Source organism: Hyperolius riggenbachi, chromosome 2 (genome assembly GCF_040937935.1).
Source record: "Hyperolius riggenbachi isolate aHypRig1 chromosome 2, aHypRig1.pri, whole genome shotgun sequence".
Taxonomy (NCBI): Eukaryota; Metazoa; Chordata; class Amphibia; order Anura; family Hyperoliidae; genus Hyperolius; species Hyperolius riggenbachi.
In genome coordinates this window covers 121,351,090-121,378,430 of record NC_090647.1, presented here as the reverse complement: position 1 = coordinate 121,378,430, position 27,341 = coordinate 121,351,090, and the positions used below count along the sequence as shown (strand labels likewise).

The window sequence follows — 27,341 nt, the reverse complement described above, 5'->3', positions numbered from 1 at the left end:
CGTTGTAGAATCCCACAGGAAGCAGCGCAATCTGAACCCTACATAATTAGCCGTGTAGGAAGTCACGGCGCATACGTCACAGGCACGCTCCAAGCTCGGAGCCGCAGCTCGGTTTCTGAGAGCCCGTCTATGCATGGCAACTCCACGGAATGCTTCCCTCCTATTGGCAGGCGTTGCTCTGTTTTTTCATTGGTTGCGGTTTCTAGTACCGCCCACTCTCCCGGCTGTGATTGGGTCATGTCATTTTCCTGGCAGTAGAGTTCCCCAATGAGCGCCAGGCCGTGGAGTAGAGCTGTTGTTTGCGCAGAGGCGAGCTGGATTGTGTTGTGTCCGTGGTTGGTGCTGCTCTCTGTGCTGGGGGCTTCATGGCGGTCACCAAGCAGCTGTGGATCCGCATCATTTATGCCACTGTGGGCACCTTGGTTGGCCTGTCGGCTTTCCTAGCCTGGAATGTGGCATTCGGGCAGCCCTGGACGGCGGCTATGGGGGGCCTATCAGGTAGGGGCACTTCTTCCGCAGCTGCAGGGTGAGTGATGTCACCTGTTGGGGATGACGTCATGTAAGCCCATTGTCAGTGAAGCGAGTATATAATATCCATCAGTTGGCAGGTTGCTATTGGTGGACAGCCACTACTTGTGTCTGGGGATGTTTTTTTTTATCTTTTGTCAGAGAGGGCTGTTGGGTGGCAGAATGATTTGATTTGTATCTGAGCTCGGGGTGTGTTATCAGAATGGCCCAGAATGCTATACGTTTGAAAAGGTTGGCATAGCCAGGCACAGCTGGGTTAATCAGGTGGCCACAGACACAGTGAGTAGTTTCCAATCCACTTGGGCATAGCTAGAATCCACCTCTCCAGGTGTGTGAAGTGCAGCCTTGTGTGAAGCAGGACATTTGGGCGCCCACTTTCAGAAGAAACTTGGCGCTGCAATAGGTGCCATTATAAGTTGTGGCTGTAATGTGAAATTTGGGCTTCTGAATATATTAAGGGTGCCCAAAAACATATTTTTCACTATAGCTGCCATTTTTAATGGCGCCTATTGCAGCTCTACAACATCATCAGTGGTGGGGGTCGGTTAAGGTTAGTCGTGGAGGGGGGGTGTATAGTTTAAGGAAACCTGAAGTTACTAAAAGTGAAACCAAGCCAAAGCTCAGGCGCAAAAGCAGTTCTTACCCTGAAGTGAGGGAAGCCTCTATATTCTATTGAGGCTTCCCTCTCTTGTCGACAGCCCCCCCCCCTCTGAATCGGGGCAGTGCAGCTCCACTTCTGTATTGAAGGCCGCATGAGCCCATCCACTTATGAGCAGTAGCATGGAGCCCGCAGCTCCGGCTTACTGTGCATGTGCGGGCAGGATCAGTCGGCTATTGCGTGGCAATGAATAAGGAAGAGAAGCTGCGTGGCCCTGATATGATTAGCAACAATGCCTTGCCATTAATCTTCTGTGGGGCTGCACTCAGCGACAGTGGACATCAGGCCAGCGAGCGAAGCCTCAATAGGATCCTGAGGAGTACATTTAAAATCGGCGCCGGTAGACTTGGGCGCAGGATACAGCAGTATATAGCTGATCCTGCTTCTGCACAAGTCCGGGCCGATTTAATTACTATTCCCCCTCCAGGCCGACATGGATAGTGGGGGAATGAAATAATTCGGGTTCCAGCGATTGCTGGTGGCCGAATTATGTTTTTAAGCAACTTCGGCTCCGTCTTCTGACAGAGCCGACATTACTCACTGAGCGCTTCAATAGGAATGATTCCTATTGAAGTCTATGGAGGTGCCGGCTGCACCCAAATCTAGCAGCGCTGAAAAGCACTGCTCCGATCCTGAGGCTTCCCTCTCTTTAGGTAAGTATCTGATTTTGTGTACCGGTGCTTCAGCATAGGTACACTTTAAAAAAATAAAAAAGTTGAATTTACCAGGAGTTTCTGCCAGCCCTCTGGCCGCGCCATATTAGAACGACCCTCTGGCCCCCACTGCGGCTAAGTTTAGTGATCACCAACTTGCAGGTCAATGGTCACGCGTATCCTCGTTCGAGTCCTCCGCAGGTGCAGTACGTGAAAACCTTGTACTGCACCTGCTTAGGATGCTCTGGTGATGGGAGTGTGAACGAGGACATGCGCAGGCGCCGTGGCTGTCGACTTGCAAGTTGGCGATAATGAAGCGTAGCTGCAGTGGGGGACTGGAAAATTGTTCCTGGACGGTGCAGGCACAGGGCGGCTGCAGGGGGCTGGCAGAAGCCACAAGTAAGCGAATCACTAATTTTGTTTACATAACTTCCAGTTTCCTTTAAGGTTACGCATTGGTAAGGGAGGGTCCTGTGGGAGAGTAGTGTTAGGTTAAGTTGTAGGGATATGTGAGGGAGCAGGCTGGTGTTGTACTTTGTTTTCTAGTTGAACTCGATGGACGTATGTCTTTTTTCAACCAAAATAACTATGTAGTAAAATATCAGGAAATGATATTGATATTTTATTATGGAAATGTACAGTATCTTTTTTTTACAAATTTTTTTATGAAAATCTACCAATATTCTACTAGCTGAAATTGGGTGGCCAAATTTCCTCAGCCCTCTTTTGAATGCATGTGCCTTATGTGCAGTCTGGTAACTTTGTGCTTTTAGTTGGGCAGAGTGGTGCACTTGTTTGAGCACAAGGGTGACAGTGTTGCCACCTGTCAGTAAATTTACATTCCTTATCCATGTTGTCCATCAGTAGCTGGGGCATAGGGGCCACTGAAAACAAGCTCTCTGCACTTGTGCTCCATTACAGAGATAAGTAATTACACACACTGGTGTTTATCACCTCCTGCTTCCTCCCTTCACATTTGCTCAGCTTGTGCAGCTATCCCAAGCCCCCCCCCCCCCCTTCTGGCTGGGTGCTGGAATTACCAGTTAATGAATCGTCAACACAGGAGTGTGCCAGAAGTGTGTACAGTTTGCACTGCTAAAAGCTTTTGAGTTCTGTTTTGGCTTCTGCAATTGATTAACTTTATTGAAGGGGTTCTGTGGAGTGCTGGAAACCACATAAACAGACACTTACCTGGGGCTTCTATCAGTCCCCTGTAGCTCTCATGTCCCGCGCCGTTCTCCTCCGATCACCCATTGCCCGCCTGGTCAATTATTCATCTAACAAGACGAACAGTGCACGCTCCAGCTCGCATCTCCGGGAGCTTACTGCGCAGGCACAGTATGAGGTTCTCTTGTACCACCCCTGTGCAGTAACCGGAGACGCAAGCAGCGGTCGCGCAATCGTATTAGATGCGCAATTAGATGGGCCGGCGGCGGGGAATAAGTGATTGTAGGAGGACAGCATGGGACATGACGGCTACAGGAAGCTGATAGAAGCCCCAGGTAAGTGTCAGTTTTTGTGTTTTCCAGCACTCCACAGAACCCCTTTAAGGCGTCATCACCTGCTTCACAAGCTTAATCTGACGTATGTACAAGGCTTTAGGATGCGCACAGTAAAAACACCCAATTTTGAGTGGCCAATCATTGACCAAGCTTATCACTTTCATGGGACAACAAATTTTGACAACTATGAACAGATTGTGTAGGAAAGCTTTCTTACTAATAAAATTTGGTCAATCAAAACTGGATGTTTATATGCATCCTTATGCCTGGTACACACCATGCAGTTTTTACTTCAGATCCTATTCGAATGTGTGATCAGATCAAGATTCAGATCAGACATTGATTGGATAGAGAGGAAAGCTAATTTTTTTTAAATTCCAATCAGATTTCCGATACACTTTCCACTTGGATATCAATCCAAAATGGATCAAAAGGACAAACGCACTGAACAATAGCTGGCATTTTGATTGATTTATTTTCCCTGACATGTCCATTCTTCTTCCGATCAATAAAGGTTGATTTTGAGCTTGGGTCGCTGACAATATTAGGCCTGGTTCACACTGGCATTAACAAAAAACAAACAAAACAGTTAGGTACCTGGAGTTGGAGGTTTCTTAAACTGAGGAGTTAGTTGATTTTTGTACCAACTCCTCAGCCCAGGTTAAAACAGATCCGTTCCACCGAACAGACTGCAAGTTTGGGGTGGGAGCAATTTTTCCAGATCGACAGACACGTTGCATTGACCACGCACTAACAGAACGGATGGTCACAGATGAAAAACTGATCTGTCCCACGGATCAGTTTTTCATCCATGCAGTGTGAACTGGCACTCAGTACACTGTATATGTTTAGTTAGTATGGTTTTGGTGACACAGCGAAAAATTCCTTATGTCTGGTGCCAGATAGTGTGGGCATAGTTATCACTACATCCCATCTGAAGCCTTACATTTCTAGAGGGTACTCTTAGAGAACTGTTGAAACGGCAACAAATCCGGTTACCAAAAGTAATCCATGAGGTTTCCTGCTGGGTCACCGAAAAACTGCTAGTGCAGTTTTGATCCGACCCTTTTCTTGTTCAGAAATATGATCGTGTGCGTGTGTGTTGAGCCTCCCCATAAGGGAGATTTGTAATACAGTGCCAATGCCAGGGTGAGAGGAATTACTTACCTACAGCACGTTGCGGCAGTGGCCTCTCCTCTGTAAGGTGGTCGCCATCTGCTCTGCACATGTTGCAGTTTAATTTTTCATGCAATGCAAGCCTGGAAATGTAGTCCATGGATGAGAGTACAGAGATGTTATACTGTTTTCTCATTAAAGTGAACTGAGCAGCATTTTTTTTCTTAAATGAACATCTTAACGGAAGTTTGTAATAGTGTGCTCTTGGGTAACCACTTCCCCAACTGGCGGTTTAGCTACCAATCGGCCTCGTGGATTGATTTGGTTGAGCGCTGTCTCCCCATGTATGGTGCGCCTCATGTGCTGCTCCTTCTATCAACCTCCTCCACCTTACTCCTGTATAGCAGCAGAGTGTGTCATTAAGATCACACATGCACTGATTGAATGCCAACCTTAGCGATTGTTGCTGGATTGTTAAGGTGACGCTCCAGTGCATGTGTGTTGCACAGACCTGCTTCTTGACTGTATCTGAGCAGTGTGTACCCCTCTGTGGAGATGAGAAGAGATACAAAGTGCAGCACATGAGGAAGTAACATCCTGAAGGGCAAGGCAGGACTTTTTGGCGCGTGCCGCATAGCGCCAAAGCTTGGCACGGCTATAGCAGTAATGTTATAGTCTTCGCATTAGTAATTCGGGGACCAATTGCCAGACCCCAAATTACTTCTCTCTCAGAGTTGCTGTAACTCTGGAGAATAGAAATTAAAGTGCCCGGAATTTTTGCAGCAGCGGGGGTGCGCCATAATTCGCCTCACCCTGCACCGAAAAGCCCTCTGCTAACATTCCATGTATGCCAGCAGAGTGGGGCAAGTAGGAGAACAGTCTGCCCCTAGTTCTAGTTTTTTTGGGGTGGGGTAGGGGTGAAGCTGTACATATGCTAGATCCACACATATTGCTGAACAACCATTTCATCTGCTAAAGATTGTCTAACATGCCTGCAAGGCTTCAGGGTGTCTCAAAACCAGGTGCTGTACTAACCTAAAGTTGTGATTTCATTTTAGTTTGCCTCACCCATATTCAATATTTATACATAGAGGTATAAAAAAAATGACATTGTGCATAGTATTCAGTGTTCTCCCCAGAATTTTATTCCAGCCGGGTGGCATGAAAAAATAGCCGGGTGGGGCGAGATGACAGAATGCAGGGCTGGTGCTTCTCTGCTTACAGCAGAGGTGGAGGTGAGCTGATGACAGCCGGGTGCTCACCAAAACTAGCCGGGTGGAGCACCTGGCTAAAAGAGCCTGTGGAGAACACTGGTATTAGGCTACTTTCACAGTGAGGCGGTATATTGCATTGGAATATATAAGCTCATTGTTCACGCAATACAATTATTTTGTAATTATACTGTTCAGATTGATGCATTAACAGTGTGGTGTGACAGAATCTGCTGGAATAACGTGAAACATGCAGTGTGTTACTCAGGGCTGTGGAGTCGTCGGTACAAAAATCATCCAACACCAACTCTTCAGTATCTGAAACCACCGACTCTTGACTCCAGGTACTCAAAATGACTTCGACTCCTTCTTACCAGGGTTGTGGATTTGGTACAAAAATCATCCGACTCCTCGGTTTATGAAACCACCGACGCCAGCTCCGAATCCAGGTACCCAAAATTGTCTCGACTCCAACTCCACAGCCCTGGTGTTACCGCATGCTGTCCATGTTAACAGGTGCAGTGAAGCATATTTGTATGATGTGGCTCTTCCTCCTCCATTGCAACACAATCCTGTATTTACAGGGAGAGCACCGCCCCAGTGTTAAAGTAGCATTAGACTACGTTCACACTGTGCATATTTCAGAGCATGAAGAAGTGTATTGCCTGAGTTATCCAGAAACGTAGGGCCTGATTAATTAATCTTGGTGAGCACAGACATCGCACGCCAGTATTACCCTTACTATTGGTACTCTACTAGCCTGCCCATTGCTAAGGTAATGTGCGATACTAACGGTAACACTTGGTATCATAGCACCAGTCACACTAGTCGAGGAACCGCAGGTCGTGCTGATAGAGTAATTTGCAGTACACAGTGCCGGTAGTCAGGGCTGTGGAGTTGGAGCAATTTTGGGTACCTGGAGTCTGAGTTGGTGGTTTCATAAACTGAGGATTTGGAAGATTTTTGTATGGACTCCACAGCCCTGCTGATAGTAAGGGTAATATTGCTGTGCAATGTCTGTGCATGGCAATCCTTCTGTGCTTTCATGCATAAGGCCTTTATTTTGGGCCACAAAAACGCAGAGATGTGCACCTGGAAACACTGCTCAATGTAACGTGCATGGTGGGAACTCATCTTTACTGGTTTGGGATAGTCCTATTCATTGACTTGTTTGTTTTTTATTATGATTATATTTTTCATTGTTAAACTTGAGGATACCCATTCGTACAATGGAAAAACAAGCAAACAAAATCCATGTCAATGGTTTTCTTAGGATTCAAACCAAGAACTAGGCTTGCTGCAAGATAAGAGTGCTAAGCACCTGGGTGGTGATTACGTTATATCATATGCGTTATGCAACCAAAACCTTGCCACACAAAGATTTACACTTTAATGACTAACATGTGCGATCCTAGCATCGGACTGCATGTTTTGCGTCATAGCAATGGATTCCGCTGTATTGCAGCATTTGGGTGTGCAGTGTGCAAAACAGTATGTGTTACAATGCAACTTTGAGGTGTTGTAACACATTGTTATGAAATAGAAAAAAAAAATGACACACCACACCATTTGTTACTGGGCAGAAAACAACAATATCACACTGTTGCTATTTAGGCATGTGAACAGGTGAGGAGCGTTTACACCGAAAGCCTTGTACATGTCAGATAAAAGTTGTTTGAGGCGGCAGACTAAAACAGTGCTTCATTGGACAACAATACGTATGGAAAATGCAGCCAAATAATGAGCGACTGATATCTCGTATCCTGGCCATTCCAACTGGCAGATCAATTCTAACAATTGTAGGGCAAATATCCTGCAGTCGGATGGTGTGTAATGTCGTACAAACAACTTTCAGTACCAGAGCATGCGTGCATATGTTGCGTGAAATGTCACTTCTGTGCACAGTATGTACACATAGACGTCGGAGTGTGTGAACAACGTTGTTTAAACTACCTGTTTTTTTTTTTTTTTTTTTTGTCGTGAGAGTAATATCGCTAGTTTGTATCTGTCAGGGCTCATAGGCTGGGTGTCGGTGAACTAGAGGCTGGCCAAATTGCTAACTGTATAGTGTGACCAGGATAGGAAGGTCGCTATGACTTAGCCAGGTAAGGCCTTGTGCGTTTCTGATAGTGTTTTCAGCACAGTGATGCAATCCAGAAGGACATCAGCAGTGTAGAATCGCTACACACGGTTGTAAGCATTTTTGTTTGTGCTGCTCAGTGCAATTCCATTCATTACATTGGCTGGAATCATAATTGCATTGTGGAGAATCTCATAGCCACACAAGTGAGGTGCATTGCGACGGCAACTTGCTTTGCCTGCAGCTCAAATGTATGGACGGCCTAAGAAATTACAAATAGAAAGTGAAAATGTAATGATAGACATCCATGGCTATAATTACAAGGTAATTTCCGGTGGTGTTGATTCAGGGATTTTATCTGATTACCATCTGGAGTCGTGAAGGAATTTTTTTTCCCTTTTGGGGCTAATTGGACCATGCCTTGTAAGGGTTTTTCACCTTCCTCTTGATCAACAGGGATATGTGAGGGAGCAGGCTGGTGTTGTACTTTACTTTCTGTTTGAACTCGATGGACGTATGTCTTGGTTTTTTTTTTTTTTTTTCCAACCCAAATAATAACTATGTAACTCTGATACAATTTCAGGAATCTAAAGCATCTTCTTGTGTTGGCTTTGTCATAGAACTGTCTGTCCAGTTTTAGAACATTCCTGTAGCTGGAATTTCCCAATAGAGGCAGAGTTACCGCCATCTATTTTTTGATTCAGGTTTGGTTTTGTAGTATGTCTTCAGTTTCTCCAAAGTGAAAAAAAAAATCTTTGTTAAACATTTTAGTATATTATAACATGCTGTATTAACCACTTGAAGACTGTAGGCTTACACCCCCCCTAGTGACCAGGCTATTTTTTACAATTCCCCTTTAAAGAAAACCTGAAGTGAACATTAAAAGTCAAAATAAGCATACACAAGTCATACCTACCTCTCATGTAGTCTACTCCCCAGTGTCTTTCTCCTCTCCTGCCTCCTGTTTGTTCACTGTGATCAAGGGAATTTTCCGTCCTCCATTTTGAAAATGGCCATTACCCATAACAGCTTTCTGGTCAGCACACAGTTAAACTGTAACATCGCCCACTTGAGCCATAGGGAAACATGGACATTACCTGGTACATCAGTTTTCCTCTCAGCTATAACTGACAGCAACTGATATATTTCGTATCTGGCAAAATATTGTCAGAACTGGAAGGGATTATTGTCAGAAGAAAATGGTGAGCTTCTGAGAGGAACTGATGGCAAGGTGACTATGTAATGTTCATTTGAAGTTACCTCATGTGTTTATTTTAAATATTTTTACTCAGTACAGGTTCTCTTTAAGGTCTCACTGTAGAGCCGTACTACTCAACACACAAGTGACTTCCCCCCTCCCCCTTTTCTGCCCACCAACAGAGCTTTCTGTTGGTGGGCTCTGATCCCTGCTGGCTTGTTTGTTTGGTTTGGATGTTTTTGTGAAATTTTGCTATTTTTTTTTTCCCTACCTCCCTTCCCCCACCAGCTAATGCGAGCAATCGGCTGTCATAGGCATGAGCCTATGAGAGCCGATCGCTCCTGAGCCTCCCCAGGGGACAGCCGAGTGACACGGCTGTCCCCAGTACACCGCTGCCATAGATTGCAGCGCTGTACAGTGTAAATAGATGGCGGTTTTGCTGTCTAACAGTCTCCTAGCGTCGATCGCTGCTGGGAGACTGACGGAGTGGTCTCCTGTAAAACCCTGCCTCAGGACTTGACTTTTTTCGGCGTTAGGTGGTCCTGAGTTTGCCACTCTCCTGACGCTGATCAGCTTAGGCGGTTGGGAGGGGGCATATGCAAATTGCCACTGACCTTGTCAAAGCCAGAAGCTGCTGATCACAGGCCATCAGTTTTCGCCATCACACACATCAGTTTTCGCCAGCAGATATTACTCTAAATCTGCTGAAATTCTGTAGTGTAATGAGCCTCATCAATCGTAATTTAGGTCGGTTTGCAGAAAAAAAATTACAACCGCACTTTTTTTTTTTTTTTTTTTTTTTTTTTTTTTTTTTAATAGATATCATCTAGGAAGCGGTGGAAGATAGACATCCTATAGAGTTGTACTGTATTGAACAGTTTTTTTTTCTTTTCAAAAGATCGCATGCTGAAATTTGTGAGTGCCGTGTATGGGGGACACACCTGAAGTGAAAGGGATATGGCTGCGGCATTTATTTCCTTTTAAACGATACCAGTTGCCGGGCAGTTCTGCTCATCTCTAGACCTTGTACTGCTGTGTCCTCGCAGTGAATCAGCTTGGGTTATAATGATAAAGTGGACTGCAGCATAAAAACAGGTATTTTGAAAGACTTCAGACTCTCTTTGGTGTCCTTCCTTTAAAGAGGCACTATTAGCAATAACATGCCCCCCAAAGAAAACACATATGTAAGTAGATAAATACTTCCTCTACTTACATAACAGATGTATTGCACTGTCCTCGGTTTCCTTCCATATCATTTTATATTATAAATATGTGGTCATTCTCTTCATGGCAGGGGCCATCTTGCTTCCTCCGGTATATTCTTCCCCCAACCCCGCACCCCCCCTCCTCACCGCACTTGTTCTCAGCAAAACGGGGAGGAAATGCTGCAGACAGCAAAGACTCCCCTAATAATAGATCCAATCGCTGCAGTTCCCCCCTATACTCTCTGCACTACCACCGGCGGCAGTGCAGAGAGTATGGGGGGAACTGCAGCGCCTGGGAACATTATTCCTGGATTCTGTGCGCCGCCTTTATCCTTCCCCAAAGATCTGTGCGGGGAAGAAGGAGAATGCGGCGGGCGGCAGAAGGGCAGAGGGGGGGCGCGGACATCACACTGGAGGAGGGGGGCAGAGGACAGTGACAGGAGATAGCCTCTGGCCCCCCTCCGTGCGCTCTTACAGCGGCTACAAACACCGCAGACAAGGGAAGAGCAGGCGGCCAATCGTAGAGCAGAGAGGTGATTGACCGAGGCTTTAGCCAATCAGCCTGCCTGTCATTTCTGTTCTGCGGCTTTGCGTCCTGCAGGCATGGGGAGAGAAAATCCTCCTAGGAAAAAAAGTAAGAATAATTTTAACTATTTGCATTGCCTTATTAGCATCCTTTTTGTGTATGTAATAGGCTAAAATAGAAAATAGATTTCACATATAATGCCTAACAGTTACTCTTTAAGTACTGCTTTGGGCATGTGTGGGACATTCTTGAGCAGGGTTTTTTTTTCCTCAGGTGTGCATGAACATAGTTACAAATGTGCACCTGCCTGTGTTGTTGCATGCACCCATCCATGACTACAGCTTTACATTTACCTCCACTCACAATCTATCTTCTCCAGACACCCCTGTGATGTGACAAGTGGGCACCGTAGTCATGGAGACGGGGATGCTGCTGATACTCTGCACCTTGGATTGCCCCATCTCACTCACCACTTACACTGAGCCCCAAGTGGCTATGGGCCCCATGATTTGAGCATTGGCTGAGCTTTTGGCCCAACTGTATTCTGCCAATAAAACAATCTGTTAACTTGTAATTAATTGAGTTTGCTCACCCAAAGATAGGCATCGATTCATCATTGTCTTTGCGATAGCTTTCTCCAGTTCGGTAAATTACCGAATTAGTTTGATTTCTAATTGTATTCACCAAGGTTTTTCCGCATTCGGTGTTCATTCGATTACAATGTAACCACTCGGTAACGTGTCGATATTTACATTTTACAGCGGTAATTTAACACAAGGCCATAATATTCCCATGGAATTGTGGGTAAAAAGGCAGTCCTTTGAACACCACGTACCAACATTCCGAATAGGGCTTAACACCTGGACCAGGATTCTGGAAGTGACTTGGGACAATCCCACAATTTCGCCAGCTACGGCTTGATAGGAGCCTTTTCTGAAAAAATGTAGTGCAGCTAGCAATTTAGTTAACCCTGGCACTGCCTGTGTTCTCTTACAAGATGATTCAAGAGAGATGTAGATGTCCTTGTATAGCAAATAAGTCCATTCTTTTTCAAATTGATATGGTTCTAGACCTTATTCTTGCCCTTCTGCGCCTTTGAATCACTCTCAGATGATACCTAACCACTTCAAATGGCTCCATCTTCTCTGTCAGTAATGATCTGACAGGAATAATGACAGAGCAGTAAAGGAGATAACTAATCCTATATTTAAAGCTGACCACTCCCACTTACATTTTCATGAATTGCACTTTCTTCTGTTTTACTGCATCATTACTGAATGATTACTGAATGCTCGCTAACAGCTGTAGATAACTTTGATGAATCCTAAAATCAACTCATCGAGTTCGGTATTTTACCAAGCTGTAGGTAATTGATTTGATAAGTACACAGCAAGGAAATGAGCAGCGCTACTTAAAAACAGACCAGTGCCTACCTGCAAAAGAGTGTAAGCCCCACTTGTGGGGTCGAATACACACCGAGCATACACATGACCTGTCTACCACTAGAGGAGGATGTTGGTTTCCATTAACAGCTTGCATGCAACCTATAAAGTACTCGTCCCTCCCACTGCGAAGAAGTCAATCCTCCATGGGAGGGGCCTAACACTAACTAAATCCTAACCTATGTATATGCATAGCCTGGGTGCGGCTAATCAAATAAAATCGAAAATTGAAAATTGCGCAAAAGGTGGATCAGCGCAACACCAGGCCGCCTCCGAATGGCCTCCATCAGAGATGCGCTGAGCCCCCCCAGGAACTACAAACGCACCTTGAACCCAAACAGAAGCTCTGCATATACACCAAAAGCATGGCTGTTAAGTGGGAGCAGCTGACCAAAAACGAATTACATTAGTACACAGCAAGGAAATGAGCATTTCCTTGCTGTGTACTAATGTAATTCGTTTTTGGTCAGCTGCTCCCACTTAACAGCCATGCTTTTGGTGTATATGCAGAGCTTCTGTTTGGGTTCAAGGTGCGTTTGTAGTTCCTGGGGGGGCTCAGCGCATCTCTGATGGAGGCCATTCGGAGGCGGCCTGGTGTTGCGCTGATCCACCTTTTGCGCAATTTTCAATTTTCGATTTTATTTGATTAGCCGCACCCAGGCTATGCATATACATAGGTTAGGATTTAGTTAGTGTTAGGCCCCTCCCATGGAGGATTGACTTCTTCGCAGTGGGAGGGACGAGTACTTTATAGGTTGCATGCAAGCTGTTAATGGAAACCAACATCCTCCTCTAGTGGTAGACAGGTCATGTGTATGCTCGGTGTGTATTCGACCCCACAAGTGGGGCTTACACTCTTTTGCAGGTAGGCACTGGTCTGTTTTTAAGTAGCGCTGCTCATTTCCTTGCTGTGTACTAATGTAATTCGTTTTTGGTCAGCTGCTCCCACTTAACAGCCATGCTTTTGGTGTATATGCAGAGCTTCTGTTTGGGTTCAAGGTGCGTTTGTAGTTCCTGGGGGGGCTCAGCGCATCTCTGATGGAGGCCATTCGGAGGCGGCCTGGTGTTGCGCAATTTTCAATTGATTTGATAAGTCTTGATGAATTGAGGCCATAGTCCACTGGTTTGGATCGTGTGTTGTTTTTTTTCTTCTCCCTTCATCTTCTGCATAGCAATGAACTGATAGACTTAAAGGGAACCTGAGACGAGAAGCATCTCGGGTTCCATACTTTCCTGGGGCTTCCTTAAAGTGGAATTGAAGAGTCCTACAAAAATAAGAGTTTCACTTGCCTGAGGTTTCTTCCAGCCCCCTGCAACCGCCCTACATACTCCCACAGCGGCCCACTTTTCTTTGCACAGTGGAATCCGACTTCTGAGTCGATGCCCACTGTGCCTTGGTGTATCCCGCTAGCATGCGTGACTCGGGCAGGCTTTCAGGCTTAATTGCCGGGGACCGCAGCTACCCAGGGAAATGGCAAGGAACGAGCGGCCTTAACGGGGTTCAAGGAAGCCCCAGGTAAGTATGGAACCTGAGACTCATCTCAAATCGGGCACACTTTAGCATTGTCATAACGCTGGTCTACTGAGGGTCACCAGACTGTGCCTGCATAAGCAGTCTCCCTCATTTCCATACCATGTGCAATGGTAACATAGCCATACCACGTGCCTTCCTAAGGCTTCTTTAACACAGAAGTCTGAACTGCGAACTTATCACACATTTCAGCTTTCCATCAGCTGGTCACCCAGTGCCTTCTGGCTGCAGTTTGATGCAGCTGAATGGCAGCATTTGTAACCCCATATATGTTCCCATTTGATATTTACTGTCTGGGTGCAATAAATCCGCATTGTGTCGCGTCTGAACTTGGCTGCGCTCGGATATGACTTGGGGCTAATTCACACTACAAGAGTTTTGCTAAGCGCTTTGTGGTTTTAAAAGTTCCTGCTAATGTTATCGTGTGTGTGTGTGTGCTCACTGGAGCAATGTGATTTTGTAAAAATCCCCGTTAGCATTGCATTAGCAAGAGCGTTTAAAATCTCTAGCGTTTAAAAAGCTCTTGTAGTGTGAATTAGCCCTTAGTGTGGTGGCCTCCTCTCCCTTGCCCATATTGAACACTAACAAGCCCCCAGCCCCTGCACAGGAGCAGCTGACTGTCAGTGAATTCACCACCTAAAGGCTCATACACACGTCAGACCAAACTGCCTGATTATCATCTGACTTTAGTCTGTTGGACGACAACAATCAGGCATGTGTTCGTGTGCAAACTAAACAACTGAAAACAGTGGTTTGCCCGACCCACCCGTCTGATCTACTCACATGACTGTTGGGCTGGTATAGTACATTTAACCGAATGTGTAGAAGTCGCTTTCCAGCTCTTAAAAAAAATAAAAAAAAGCTACACCAAAACGCTCCAGAAATCGCTAGGCATAACTAGAAAATCAGTAGGCACATGCCTAGAGTCTCTTAGAAAAATCACTTTTAAAAACGCTGAGCATTTGCGATTATGCTAGCGCTTTCAGGTGTGCACCAGCCCTCAAGGAGATTTTAGGCTGGATTCACACAGTGTGCATTGCATAGCATAGACGTTACAATGAGTGTGTATTGCAATGAACACTGTGGTTTATAACCTACAGGTTTATTCAAAGCCTGGTCAATGTCCATGGTATGTGCACATATGCACACAAGTTATCTAGCAACTCAATGCATGCAGCAAGTGACAATAACAGGATCTGCTATATCACACAGAGATGTGGACAGGCCCATAGAATTGTATGGGTAGTAAATTCATACAGAAATATTCTGCAGTGCAACAAGATTCAGGGCTCAGTTCGCAAAGCATTACCGCATGAAGTAAAGCAGAAAACAGATTTTACCAAACATTTTGTCAAACGTCAATTCACAAATGCTTTACTGCATGGAAAATTACCAACTAGTGAGGTAAATTGTCATACTTGTGAGGTAAATACCCCATAAATGTAAATTCGCAAAGGATAACACAAGAGTAAAACAAGTGAGATGTTTATTTTATCTCCAGCCTGGAGCTGTCGGTAACATTTAGCCATTCGGAAGGTAATGGAATGGTGGTAAAGAGGGAGAAGGGGAAACGGAGATGAGAGGAAAGTTTATTAACTCCTTGCTGACCATTCCACCCGGCCCCAGGACCGCTTAGTTCTGGAGCGGGGTTTTGTAGGAGATTTCACCGATCATCGCTAGGAGACTGTTAGATGGCGAAACTGCCGTCTATTTACATTGTACAGCACTGCGATCTGTGGCAGCGCTGTACTGGGGACACAGAAGCCGGGGAGGCCCAGAAGCGATTGGCTGTCATGTGGTGCCTATGACAGCCGATCGCTGTGATTGGCCCTGGCGGAGGGAGGGATATAAATTCTTTTAAAAAGGAAAGACTCCGTAACAAAAATTGCATCCTGTTTTTTTATCATCCTACAAGTTCCAAAAGCTATTCTAATGTGTTCTGGCTTACTGCAGCACTTTGTACTATCACAGTCTCTGTAATAAATCAACTTATCTCTCTCTTGTCAGACTTGTCAGCCTGTGTCTGGAAGGCTGCCAAGTTCTTCAGTGTTGTGGTTCTGCTATGAACCCACCCTTCCAGGTCCCTCTCTGCACACTGCCTGTGTGTTATTTAGATTAGAGCAGCTTCTCTCTTCTCTCTTATCTTTTACAAGCTGGATAAATCGTCCTCTGAGCTGGCTGTGCTTTCACATAGTGAGGAATTACAGACAAGGGCAAAGCTGTTTGCAGGAAGAAAAGAGCAGCCTGAAACTTCAGTGCATGAGAGATGCAGGGGAAAAGAAACACACAAATGATCTCTTGAGATTCAAAAGGAAGGCTGTATACAGCCTGCTTGTGTATGGGTGTATTTTCTATGTGTGGACATACTGTACATCAACCTACTTCCTGTTTTGGTGGCCATTTTGTTTGTTTATAAACAAACTTTTTAAAACAGTTTTTAACCACTTTTAATGGGGCGGGGAGCAGCAAAATTGTGACAGAGGGGAATAGGAGATGTTCCCCTAACGCACTGGTATGTTTCCTTTTGTGTGATTTTAACAATACAGATTCTCTTTAAGAAAAAAAAAAAAAGAAAACCTACTGGCAGGGATCAGAGCCTACCAATAGAAAGCTTTGTTGGTGAGCAGAAAGGGGGGGTGGAATCACTTGTGTGCTAGGTTGTACAGAACTGCAATGAGGCCTTAAAGCTGCAGTGGTCTAAGAAAAAAAAAAAAAAAGGCTGGTCACTAGGGGGTGTAAGCCTAAAGTCCTCAAGTAGTTAAACTATTCAGGAAAGCATGAAAGTTAATGAAAACATTTTTATTGTCCCTTATTCCACGTGTGTTAAACTCCCCTCCATTATTATGGTGAAGTACGGTAATAACATTTGTTAATAAGATGCTAATGGTTTTTAAACTGATACTAATTTGCACTGCAATAATACATCAAATACCACATGATTCTTTAAAGTTTAACCAAGATGTCAATAATGGGTGTAATTATGCTTAGGGCTTCCTCCAGCCCCTTGAGGTGTGTGGGCTCCCTCGCCGTTCTCTCCAGCTACTCCGTTCACTTGTGATTCCCCACCCCCGGTAATCTTGCCTATCCTGCGCCTCTGTGCATGTGTGACACCCGCTGCGCTCCTCTGCCCGGGAGCATTCTGTGCATGCACACACCCAGAACGTTCCTGGGAGCGGGGTGGGCGTGTGCGCGCATACATAGGAGAGCGCGGCTGGCCAGATGTCTGTGGGGATAGCAAAAGAACAGAGCAACCAGAAAAGACGGCAAGGGAGCCCAGGCACCTCATGGGACTGGAGGAAGCCCCAGGTAAGTATAAATACACCCATTAGTGACATCTCTGGTTTCCTTTTAAGATACCAGATTAAATAAGACTTGAGGTAAGAACATTTGTGAATTGACATGAAGGCTCATAATTTACTAAACTATTAACACGTGTGAATAACTTTGTGAATACTCGGAAAAAAATTTGTTTTACTTCATCAGATAATTTACCTCTCATGACATGAAATTTTTACCAAACAGGTGAGTGAACTGAGCCTATAGTATGAATGCACCCTTACAGAAATGAAATGAAGCAGATTTTCCAGTATCGTGAAGTGTGTGTATATTATTATGATACAGTATAGGTATTCCCCGACTTACGAATGCCCGACTTACAAATGACCCGCTGATACGAACGGAATGGATTCTGTGTTTCCATGGGAACAAGTCAAAAAAAAAATCTGACTTGTAGTTTTTTTTTAGAATATTGATTTTAAAATATTCAAAGAACAAATTGCTTTTAAACTTATATGAGCAGGTACAGAGGGCAGAGGTGACACAGAGGGGGACACTGGAGGCATAGGGGGCACAGAGGAGGTGCAAGGGACAGAGATAGCACAACGTTCCGACTTAAGAACAGGGACTGTAGGTTCGTTCTTAACCTGAATCTATCTCGTTTGTTAACCGGGGGACTACCTGTATACACAATTTGTTCCCCTTTATACATGATTGGATGTTTGCAGGACAGATGTGTATCACATTTTCACCTTGGATACACTGTGGGCAGCTATAGTAACTTGCCTCTCATGCCAGTGGGCAGTTTTGCTGCATGTTGACTCTTGTGAACAGAAACAGGTCTAATCATTTTTGAGTTACAGTCTGGCACGTGATGTTTCACATTCATATCCTGTGTTCTCTACCATTGTTGATGCTGTACAAAGCGCCCTGTATGAAATTCCTCCCTGTGATCTTGGAACGCTGTACACTTTGTCTGGACTGAATATTTTCTGCTTGGCTGCACTAAAAACAGCGGCATCTTGTCAGATAAAACCGTTGCCAATATGCCTGTTCTGCACTTAGGGCCAAAATTAATTCATACCTTCATTAAATTCGCATGCACTCTGCCTAGCAGGGCATACACTCTGCTGTTCATGCTGCCAATAGTTAATATTTTCAATTAGCTTTGTGTTTTGGTGGTCCCAGAATATGCAAGCTATGTTGCAAGTAGCAAAACAAAAATCATTGTAAACATCTGTTTTCTGGAGCTCTGAAGTGAAGGGGAGGTTGTGTGAATACATTGAAGCATTCCTCACACACATACATGTTTAGCTGGAAAATGTATCTTGCCTGTAGCCAGGCTGGCACAAACATTGACCGTATCTCACTCCCAAAATGTGAGAATCCAGACGAGGAGCATGATGGAATGATGGCCAAGATGGTCAGCAGAAAAGACTGGTAAAATGCAGCAAATGACAAATTAACTTTTAGGCTTCTTTCACACTAGAGTGTTTTCATGGCGTTGCATTACTCATTTTTACTGCAGGGAAACTCTAAAGTAATGAAAGTCTATGGGACATTTCATACCTGATGCGGTGCAATGCGCTGGAAGTATCGCACCAGCGTGTTATGGGTCAACATGCACGGCGAGGTGCGTTGTCCAGAGGTCATGTAAGCCAATGGCTCCGCAGATATATGAAATTGTTATGTTTGCGTGTTGCAGTGCGCATGCACGGAAGTTTATATTTTTCAATACGCTTCCATGCAATTCTTATTTCAGCCACAACAGGAAGTAAGCGCTAGAGAGCCTCACTTTTAGTTTGGCTTGCTGCCAAATAGCATCGTGCATCACCACGCGTATTGCTGAAGCCTGTTTTTAGCAGTGCAATCGAAGTATTGCACCTCATCCAAAACGCTGGTTGCTGGTGTGAAACCGGCATCAACCATTCATGAGGGAGGGTCCACACTTGCATCTGTAGGAATTGTAGACTGTTCCCCGGTTTGCTGCACAAGTCTGCGATTTGCAGAGGAGGATCTAGGAAGTAATTATGCTTATGGTATAGTTAATCTATAGGTGCAGACTGCAGAGGGGATATTTTCACTATAGTTCCATACATGCTTAGATTTTTGCCCAATGTGGCAAACCGATCGATTCCTCTCTAATCTGAATCTGATCAGAGATGGATCATTTTTTTTCTCCATACATGGCACACAGATTTTCAATAAATTTCACCATGAAATCTATTGAAAATGTATTGGCCTGCAGCTTTGCACTGTTTGATACAGTACAACATTATGGGCCGTTGATCTGTCACTGCTTCCCCGCCACGGCAAATCCACCAAAATTTGCCATCTGATAGGCCTGAACGATTTTGGGAGTAAATTGAATTGAGCGATTTCTGTCCAAAATCACGATTTTTTATTCGATTCACGATTTCCTTCAAGCTTTGTTCCCCCTCTGTGCCTCTCTGTCCCCCTCTCTATCTCTTTGTGCACCCTCTGGGTCTCTCTCTGCCCCCTGTCTCCCAAGCTGCAGCACTGCTGGACATACCTTACAAAACGAGTCCAGCAATGCCCGTCTATCCATTTCGCCTCCTGCAGGCCCAAATGCACGGCATACTTCCTGTATGTCATGTGACATACAGGAACCAGGAAGTATTCCGTGCACAAGAGACGGCGAGAGAGGACGAAAAGCGCTCAACTCCTGTCAGAAGGTATTTCCAACACTGCCGATGCTGCAGGCCGCGCATGCTGGGACTTGGGGGAAGTTTGAAGCCGCTTCTTCAAATTTCCCCCATGTGGAAATAACTTAAAGGATACCACAGTCGGAAAAAAAAGTTTGCAGCAGTGTGTAGGGGGTTAAAATTACATACCGTTATCCAGTCCTGCCCCCTCCGTCTGCCGCCGTTAGTCTCCTATAATTCCCGGTGCCCAGCGACTTGGTTGACCCCCCACCCGGACATACTGCGCCCTGTGCACGCAGTATGTCCTCCCCTCTTCACTTCTGGCCGGCGCATGACGATCGGCTCAGAAGCACGTTCATTCCTCTGCCTCCCTGACAGCCTCCATATACCTCTGGCTTCAGTTGTCCTTTAATTTCAGTTGAATTTTAGCTGAGGATTGGTCAACATTTTGATCGATGTGACTTGTTGTGTTGCAGATATCCAGCAGATTCTATGAAAGTGATTGCATCTGCTGGTAAAAATTGATGCATATATGGCCTGGCCTGCTTAAGACAGTCAAATACTGTTAAAGTGAACCAGAGAGGAAGCACTCTCATGTATTTTAAAGGGGAACTGAAGAGAGAGGTATATGGAGGCTGTCATGTTTATTTCCTTTTAGACAACACCAGTTGCCTGGCAGCCCTGCTGATCCTCTGCCTCTAATACTATTAGCCATAGCCCCTGAACAAGCATGCAGCAGATCAGGTGTTTCAGTGGTTCAGACTTATAAGTCTGATCTGACAAGACTAGCTGCATGCTTGTTTCTGGTTTTCATCAGATACTACTGCAGAGAAATAGACCAGCAGGGCTGCCAGGCAACTGGTATTGATTAAAAGGAAATAAACATGACAGCCTCCATATACCTCTCTCTTCAGTTCCCCTTTAACCATATATACCAGTGGGAACATTATAGAAAACACCTACCCTGCTCTCCGTTTTATCCTTCACTGCTCAGCCTGCTTGTTAGCTGCCCTGATAAAATCCCTGACTGAGCATTCAGTCTGCTTTTGCTCAGGAATCAATATAGCTGAGTCATTATAGCAGAGCCAGGAGGGGGCAGGCTTGGGCTTGAAAAGACATCAGAGAAAACAGACTCGGCTATAACTATTCCTGAGCAAAGCCAGGCTGAATGCTCAGTCAGGGATTTTCAGGGCTGCTAACAAGCAGGCTGAGCAGTGAATAATTAAACCGAGAGCAGGGTAGGTGTTTTTTCTTATGTTCCCACTGATATATATGGTCAAATACATGAGGGTGCTTTGTCTCTGGTTCACTTTAAAGGGAACCTAAACTGAGAAGGATATGAATTTTTCCTTTTCAAATAATACCAGTTCCCTGACTTTATGCTGATCCTGTGTCTCTAATACTTTTAGCCACAGCCCCTGAACAAGCATGCAGATCAGATGCTCTGACTGAAGTCAGACTGGATTAGTTTCATGCTTGTTTCAGGTGTGTGATTCACCCACTACTGCAGCCAAAGAGATCAGCAGGACTGCCAGGCAACTGGTATGGTTTAAAAGGAAACATCCATATCCCTCTCAGTTTAGGTTCCCTTTAAGCGGCCTATACACCCATTCATTTTCACTGACAGATTTGATCACTCGGATTTGAATCTGCCAGAAAGCTATAGCTTAATGAGCCACAAAGGAGGGGGTGGGGGGGGGGGGATTCATTCCCTCTGTGATTCAGATCAGAGGGGGATTGATCTGTTTGCCACATTAAGTGGTAATCAGGTAAACAATGGGTACCTTCTGGATGTCAATTGCTTTCCTGTTCCACCACTAAGCACTCCTGTACATAGTTAAATATTAAGATAAGTATTTACCACTGTGCATGGTTAAATATTAACATAATATACACTGATCGATATGACTCACTGCTCGATATGACTAGCAGCTGCAGATCATTATGTGACCAGAGAGGGATCTACCTGCTTGATTTCCTCCACACACTACACACAGATCTACAATGTATTTCAGCATGAAAATCTGTGTGTTCTTGCCGGGTCCATTCTCCCAAAACCCAGACCAAATAGACCTGTCCAGGCCGATTTCAGTCAGACTCAATCGGTTGATTGATCATGCAAAATACAGCACTGATTTGATCAGAGCAGTAGAATCGGCTGTATATCGATGGGAGTACGGTAATTGATGAGTGTATGGCCACTTTAGACAAGATTTCAGCAGAAGTATAGAATGAAGTATTGCCTTGATCCTGGAGCTTTTAAGATTTTGATCTCTCTGTACTGATGCCACAGAGGTGGTGGAATTCCTATTAGTGTGCTCCTCAATGCATAGGTTATTGCTGTATTGTCAAGTACTGATGTCCTGACATTTATGAAATCATTTTTCTACGTCAGCCATTGCTCAAGAAGCTGCATGATATCTCTGATAGTACCCTGTCTAATATTTCTTGCCTCCCACATGTAATGTATTCCAAATGACTGCATTCCTGAGGCCGGGTGAATGAAGAGATTCCTGTAAAACAACTTTGGGAATTGCAAGTTTTCCCAGAAACCCCTGGGAACTGATGAGAAATGCAATCCATTTCAGCAAGAACACTTCAAACACTTCACACTTTTAATCACATATTTGCACTATGCAAGGGAGCATTACTTTGGAAGCAGAAGAGTAATGGCACATATAGATATTCTTGACCATCGTATCTCAGAGTGGTCCCCTGGAGAACTTTAAAGTGAGATTTCAGCCTTGCTGCAGGATACACTTAAAGTGCCAGTGCACACCAAAAACTGCTAGCGGATCCGTAAACGCTAGTGGTTTTTAAAGCGTTTTTTTCAGCACGATTCTAGGCATGTTTAGAGTGATTTTGTAAACATACCTAGCATTTTTTTTAAACATTTTTTGTGTAGCAGATTTTATATTTTGTTGCAGTAAAGCTGTAACTGAACAGCTTCTGTAACAAAAACTCTTGGAAAATCGCTGTGATCTAGTGCTTTTCAGAGCTGTTTTCAACTTTCCTGTACGTTGAGGCAGAAACGTCTCAGAAATCAGCAAAAATGCTGCAGGACCCGAGTTTGCGTTTGGGGAAAAAGCGTACGGGTCTGGTGTGCACCATCCCATTCACATTCATTAGCCAAGCGATTTTCATCCAGCAAGTGTTTTTAAAACGCTCAGAATCGCTCTTGGTGTGCACCAGCTCTTAATCATGTATTTTTTTTTCCTGGCTAGAGTGGGGAATGCTTACAACTTCTATCAGGAGAGGATGAATGAGAAACCATTGTGCAATAAAAGAAACATGGCAACGAGTTGTTTTTTTCCCAATACCCTCACAAAGTCCCATAACATTTATAAACATAATAACCCTAGCCAGAAAATGGGAAGGTAGGAGACTATCCTATACCCTAACTGCAAAGGCAAGGAGTGGTGACCAGATGTTCTTGGAAGTTTAAGTGGGAGGAGCTTATACTCACTTGTATACTCACAAGTGCAAGCTCATTCGGCTCACCCTGCACCGAATTGTGCGGCGCCAAAACAATATGTATGCCCTGAAACACCCAGACTAAAGCCTAGTGCACACCAATCGTTTTTGGTAGCGTTTTCAAAAACGCTGCCGCTTGTGAAAATGCTTGGTTAATGTATCTCAATGGGATGGTGCACACCAGTGGTTTGAGGTTTTTAGCAAACCGCAAACGTGGCTCCTGCAACATTTTTGCGGTTTGGAGATGCGTTTCTGCCTCAATGTGAAGTATATGAAAAGCTCAAACCGCTCTGAAAAACGCTAGATCCGAGAAGTTTTCCAGGCATTTTTGTTACAGAAACTGTTCAGTAACAGCTTTACGGTAACAATTTATGAAATCTGCTACACAAAAACGCTAGGCATGTTTAGAAAAAGTCTCTAAATATGCCTAGAATCGCTCTGAAATCTGCTTCAAAAACCTCTAGCGTTTTGCAGATCTGCTAGAGGTTTCTGGTGTGCACTGGGCCTTACAGATTTCCCAGCAAGCTCATGGTGAACCAAAACTCCTAGACTAAAAGGGACCTTTTACTAAAAACTTTACAAAACAGTAATCTTCCTTCTTAAGACCAAAGGTATTTTTGATTATTCAAGTGGGAGTAAGCGCATGAGGTCTCCTACAGTGCATCACTGCTGCATGTGCGAATTGTCTGTTTTGTCAGTGCATGGCATGGATTAATGTGGCTCTATAGAGTTACAGATTGCTCAGCAAACTCATGGTGAACCAGAATTGCTAGTAGTGTATAAAGGGCTAAATAGAAGGTGTGGGTTCCTTGTATAAGATGCTGATATGTGAGTTGTAAGCTACCAGCTACTAAACATGACACTGCTTTTTCTAATGTGCTGTGAACAGCTGACTCACGTGATGAATCTCGTGCTGAAACCTGCTGAGGAACGCATTTTATTTTAATTTTTTTTGTTCCTTTTTTAAATAAGTTAAAGTATCATAACTTCTAGTAATGCTTGTTTAAAACTGAAGATCCATGATTCTTTGGTCCTGAAAGGTTTTTGCTCTTTGCTCTAAAAGATTTATTTACAGCATAAAATCTACTACCATAAAAAAGTTACTGGACAGTATTCAAACAGTTAAACACAGCACTTTGTTCTTCAGTGGAAAGCTACTTCTTCAGTGGGTGGTTTCTGCAAACATCCGAATAGGTGATCACATTATCTTTTGTTTACATTTCTTTGTCTGCAACATTCCTAGCTGTGCTGAAATGAGCTTTCTCTGCTGTAGAAGCAGAGAGCTGAGAGGTGATCACTAAATAGATTTAATATATAAATACAGCAGCTATGCAAGAAAATGCAATGGCCGTTTTCAGAGCAGATAAACTGTACTTTTGAAACTTGCAATTTGTAAACAGACGCTATTACTTGTGAACCAAGGCAAATATAGTAATTGAATGGGTAATAAAAAGTAGGAAAACACATTTTTTTTATTTAATATATCGGTTTTATCCCACTTTAAGTTTCTATGCACTGTACAACTTCAAATAACTAGCTGAAGAAGGGTTTTATATTCTGAGATTTTCTTACCTACTTTTTGTACTTTGTAACTTGCCAGGTAATGTTTTGTAAATAAGAGAAAACCCTCTCCTTCAAGAATTTAAGAGGCAGGTTTACTGAATAAGGGCCCGTTCACACTGCACGCGTTTCCAACCGCGTTTTGGAAACTCGTGCAGGAGGCCAACACGCACGACATCAGACAGTGCATAGAGTGCACTGTCTGATGTTCACACTGCATGCGTTCCGGACCAGTGCGGTCCGGGAACGCATGCTGCACGCAGATTTTGCATAAACGTGCGGCTGTCCCATTCACTTTTCAGTGATGGGATCAGCCACGCAACGCATACAAATGCGGATGGCGTGCGTTCGTACGCGTTGCGTTCTGCATGCGTGGCCATCCGTGTTTGTAATGTGAACCGGCCCTAAGACCCTAAATGTTGTCCCCTTGAGTTTTCAAGTGCTGCTAACAGATTCTGTTTTGGGCCCTGAATGTTGCTGGAATGCCACGAAAAATCTGGGGACCCAGACATTTTACTTTTTGGGGGGGGGGGGGGGTACCACAGATTGTCTGTCTAGTGTAGCCACAGATGTCTGTAGTGTAGCCACAGTTCACGGTCAGTGTGGAGATTTCGTAATAAATGAGTAGCATGGGTTCGGAACAGGAAATCTGGTTGCGATGTGTGCCAGATGAGGCAGGTATATGTGGAGAGCAGAATCCCGCTGCACCAATCTTGGAATAAAAGTCATATTTTTATTGAAGCATATGTGGACAAACAGCAATTCAGCTCACGCGTATCGGAGCAAACTCATGGCTCCTTAAAGGGACTCCGAGGAGTGCCCAATTTAAAAAAAAATACATATACAGCCTCCGCCGGCCTCCCATTACTGGCGTCACCCGGGCCTGGTGTCGGCCGGCTCTTCCTGGTAAATGACGCAATGCGTCATCACGCTGGCCGCTTCACGTCATCACAGCGGCCAGCGTGACAGGTCTGCGCATGCACGGGTTTGCCGCGCATGTGCAGACCTGTCACGCCGGCCGGAGTGATGATTCATTGCATCATTTACCAGGAAGAGCCGGCCGACACCAGGCCCGGGTGACGCCGGTAATGGGGGGCCGGCGGAGGCTGAAGGAGAATAGCCAGGAGGACGCCGCAGGATCTCGCCACCTACGGTGAGCTGGAAGAAGCCCCCCAGGTAAGTGTATTCTTTTAAATTTGGGCACTCCTCGGAGTCCCTTTAATCATAGCTAATGAACAGGTGATTCAGCAGAAGTTATATAGGTACAAGGTCCCATCCAGAAGGGGGGTATCACCTGTCTTAAAGGAATAGCACACCTTTAATAGAACATCAATAAAAATTACATGAGTCATAATGATACATGTATAAAGACATATGATAGGGTGTGTGTGTGTGTGTGTGTGTGTGTGTGTGTGTATACAAAAGTACAAAATTTGCAAAATTGTGGAGATCATTACAATATAGCTTGTGTACTTATGCAAAGACTCCTATACATCCTATCTCTCAAATGGATTTTCCATACTATAAATAGACAAACAGAATGGCACATCAAATATACATGATATATTATCTAATATCATATACTAAACTCAGGTCCCAACGGGTGTTGAGACCTAAAGGAGTGTGTGCACCCAGTTGCCAAATCCAAAAGGCTTCCCTTTTGATTAATCTCCTGTGTAAATCACCTCCCCTCGAATGTCGCACAACCCTTTCTACATCCTGGAAGGAAAGAAGACAAATCTCCTTGATGCACCTTTAAAAAGTGTTTGGACACACTGGATAGACCCACTATCAATGCATTGTCCTTAGAGTGAACCTAAAGTCAAGGGAAAAAAATGAGATTTACTCACCTTGAGGCCTCCTGGCCGCAATAGCAGCATAGGGGGCGATATACAGGCTTGGAACGCGAAGAATCACTTGCGTTCCCATTAGTGTTGGGCGAACAGTGTTCGCCACTGTTCGGGTTCTGCAGAACATCACCCTGTTCGGGTGATGTTCGAGTTCGTCCGAACACCTGACGGTGCTCGGCCAAACCGTTCGGCCACATGGCCGAACTAAGAGCGCATGGCCGAACGTTCCCCGAACGTTCGGCTAGCGCTGTGATTGGCTGAACGGGTCACGTGGTTCGGGCCCGAACGCGCTCTGATTGGCCGAACGGTCACGTGGTTCGGGTAAATAAATACCCGAACCACGTCATATCTCCGCAATTTCTCTGTGGGTTTAGCTTTGGGTAGGCAGGCAGGGTAGTTCGCTCTCCAGCCACGCTAGCCAGGGTCCCCCCCAGTCATTGTGTGTCGCTGCTGGGAACAGTAGTACACCGCTCGCTCAGCCACACTATATATATATATATATATATATATATATATATATATATATATATATATATATATATATATATATATATATATATATATATATATTATATATATAGCATTGTTTACTGCCACTGTGTACCTCGCTCAGCCACGCTATATATAGCATTGTGTTTTCTGACACTCAGTGTACACGGCTTAGCCTGGCTATATAGCATTGTGTGTACTGCCACTGTGTACCTCGCTCTGCCACGCTATATATAGCATTGTGTTTTCTGACACTCTGTGTACACGGCTTAGCCTGACTATATAGCATTGTGTGTACTGCCACTGTGCACCTCGCTCAGCCACGCTATATATAGCATTGTGTTTTCTGACACTCTGTGTACACGGCTTAGCCTGA

At 44.6% G+C, this 27,341-nt stretch overlaps 1 protein-coding gene across 1 annotated transcript in view; it reads left to right on the top strand.

The window, feature by feature from the left end:
- The first annotated feature begins 281 nt into the window (after window positions 1-281).
- SLC48A1 (solute carrier family 48 member 1) overlaps window positions 282-27,341 on the top strand; it is a 46,377-nt gene continuing 19,317 nt past the window's right edge. The window contains exon 1 of the mRNA XM_068267309.1: window positions 282-498. Coding sequence (XP_068123410.1) covers window positions 366-498 — 133 coding nt within the window. The 5' untranslated portion in view covers window positions 282-365. The remainder of the gene's footprint in view (window positions 499-27,341) is intronic.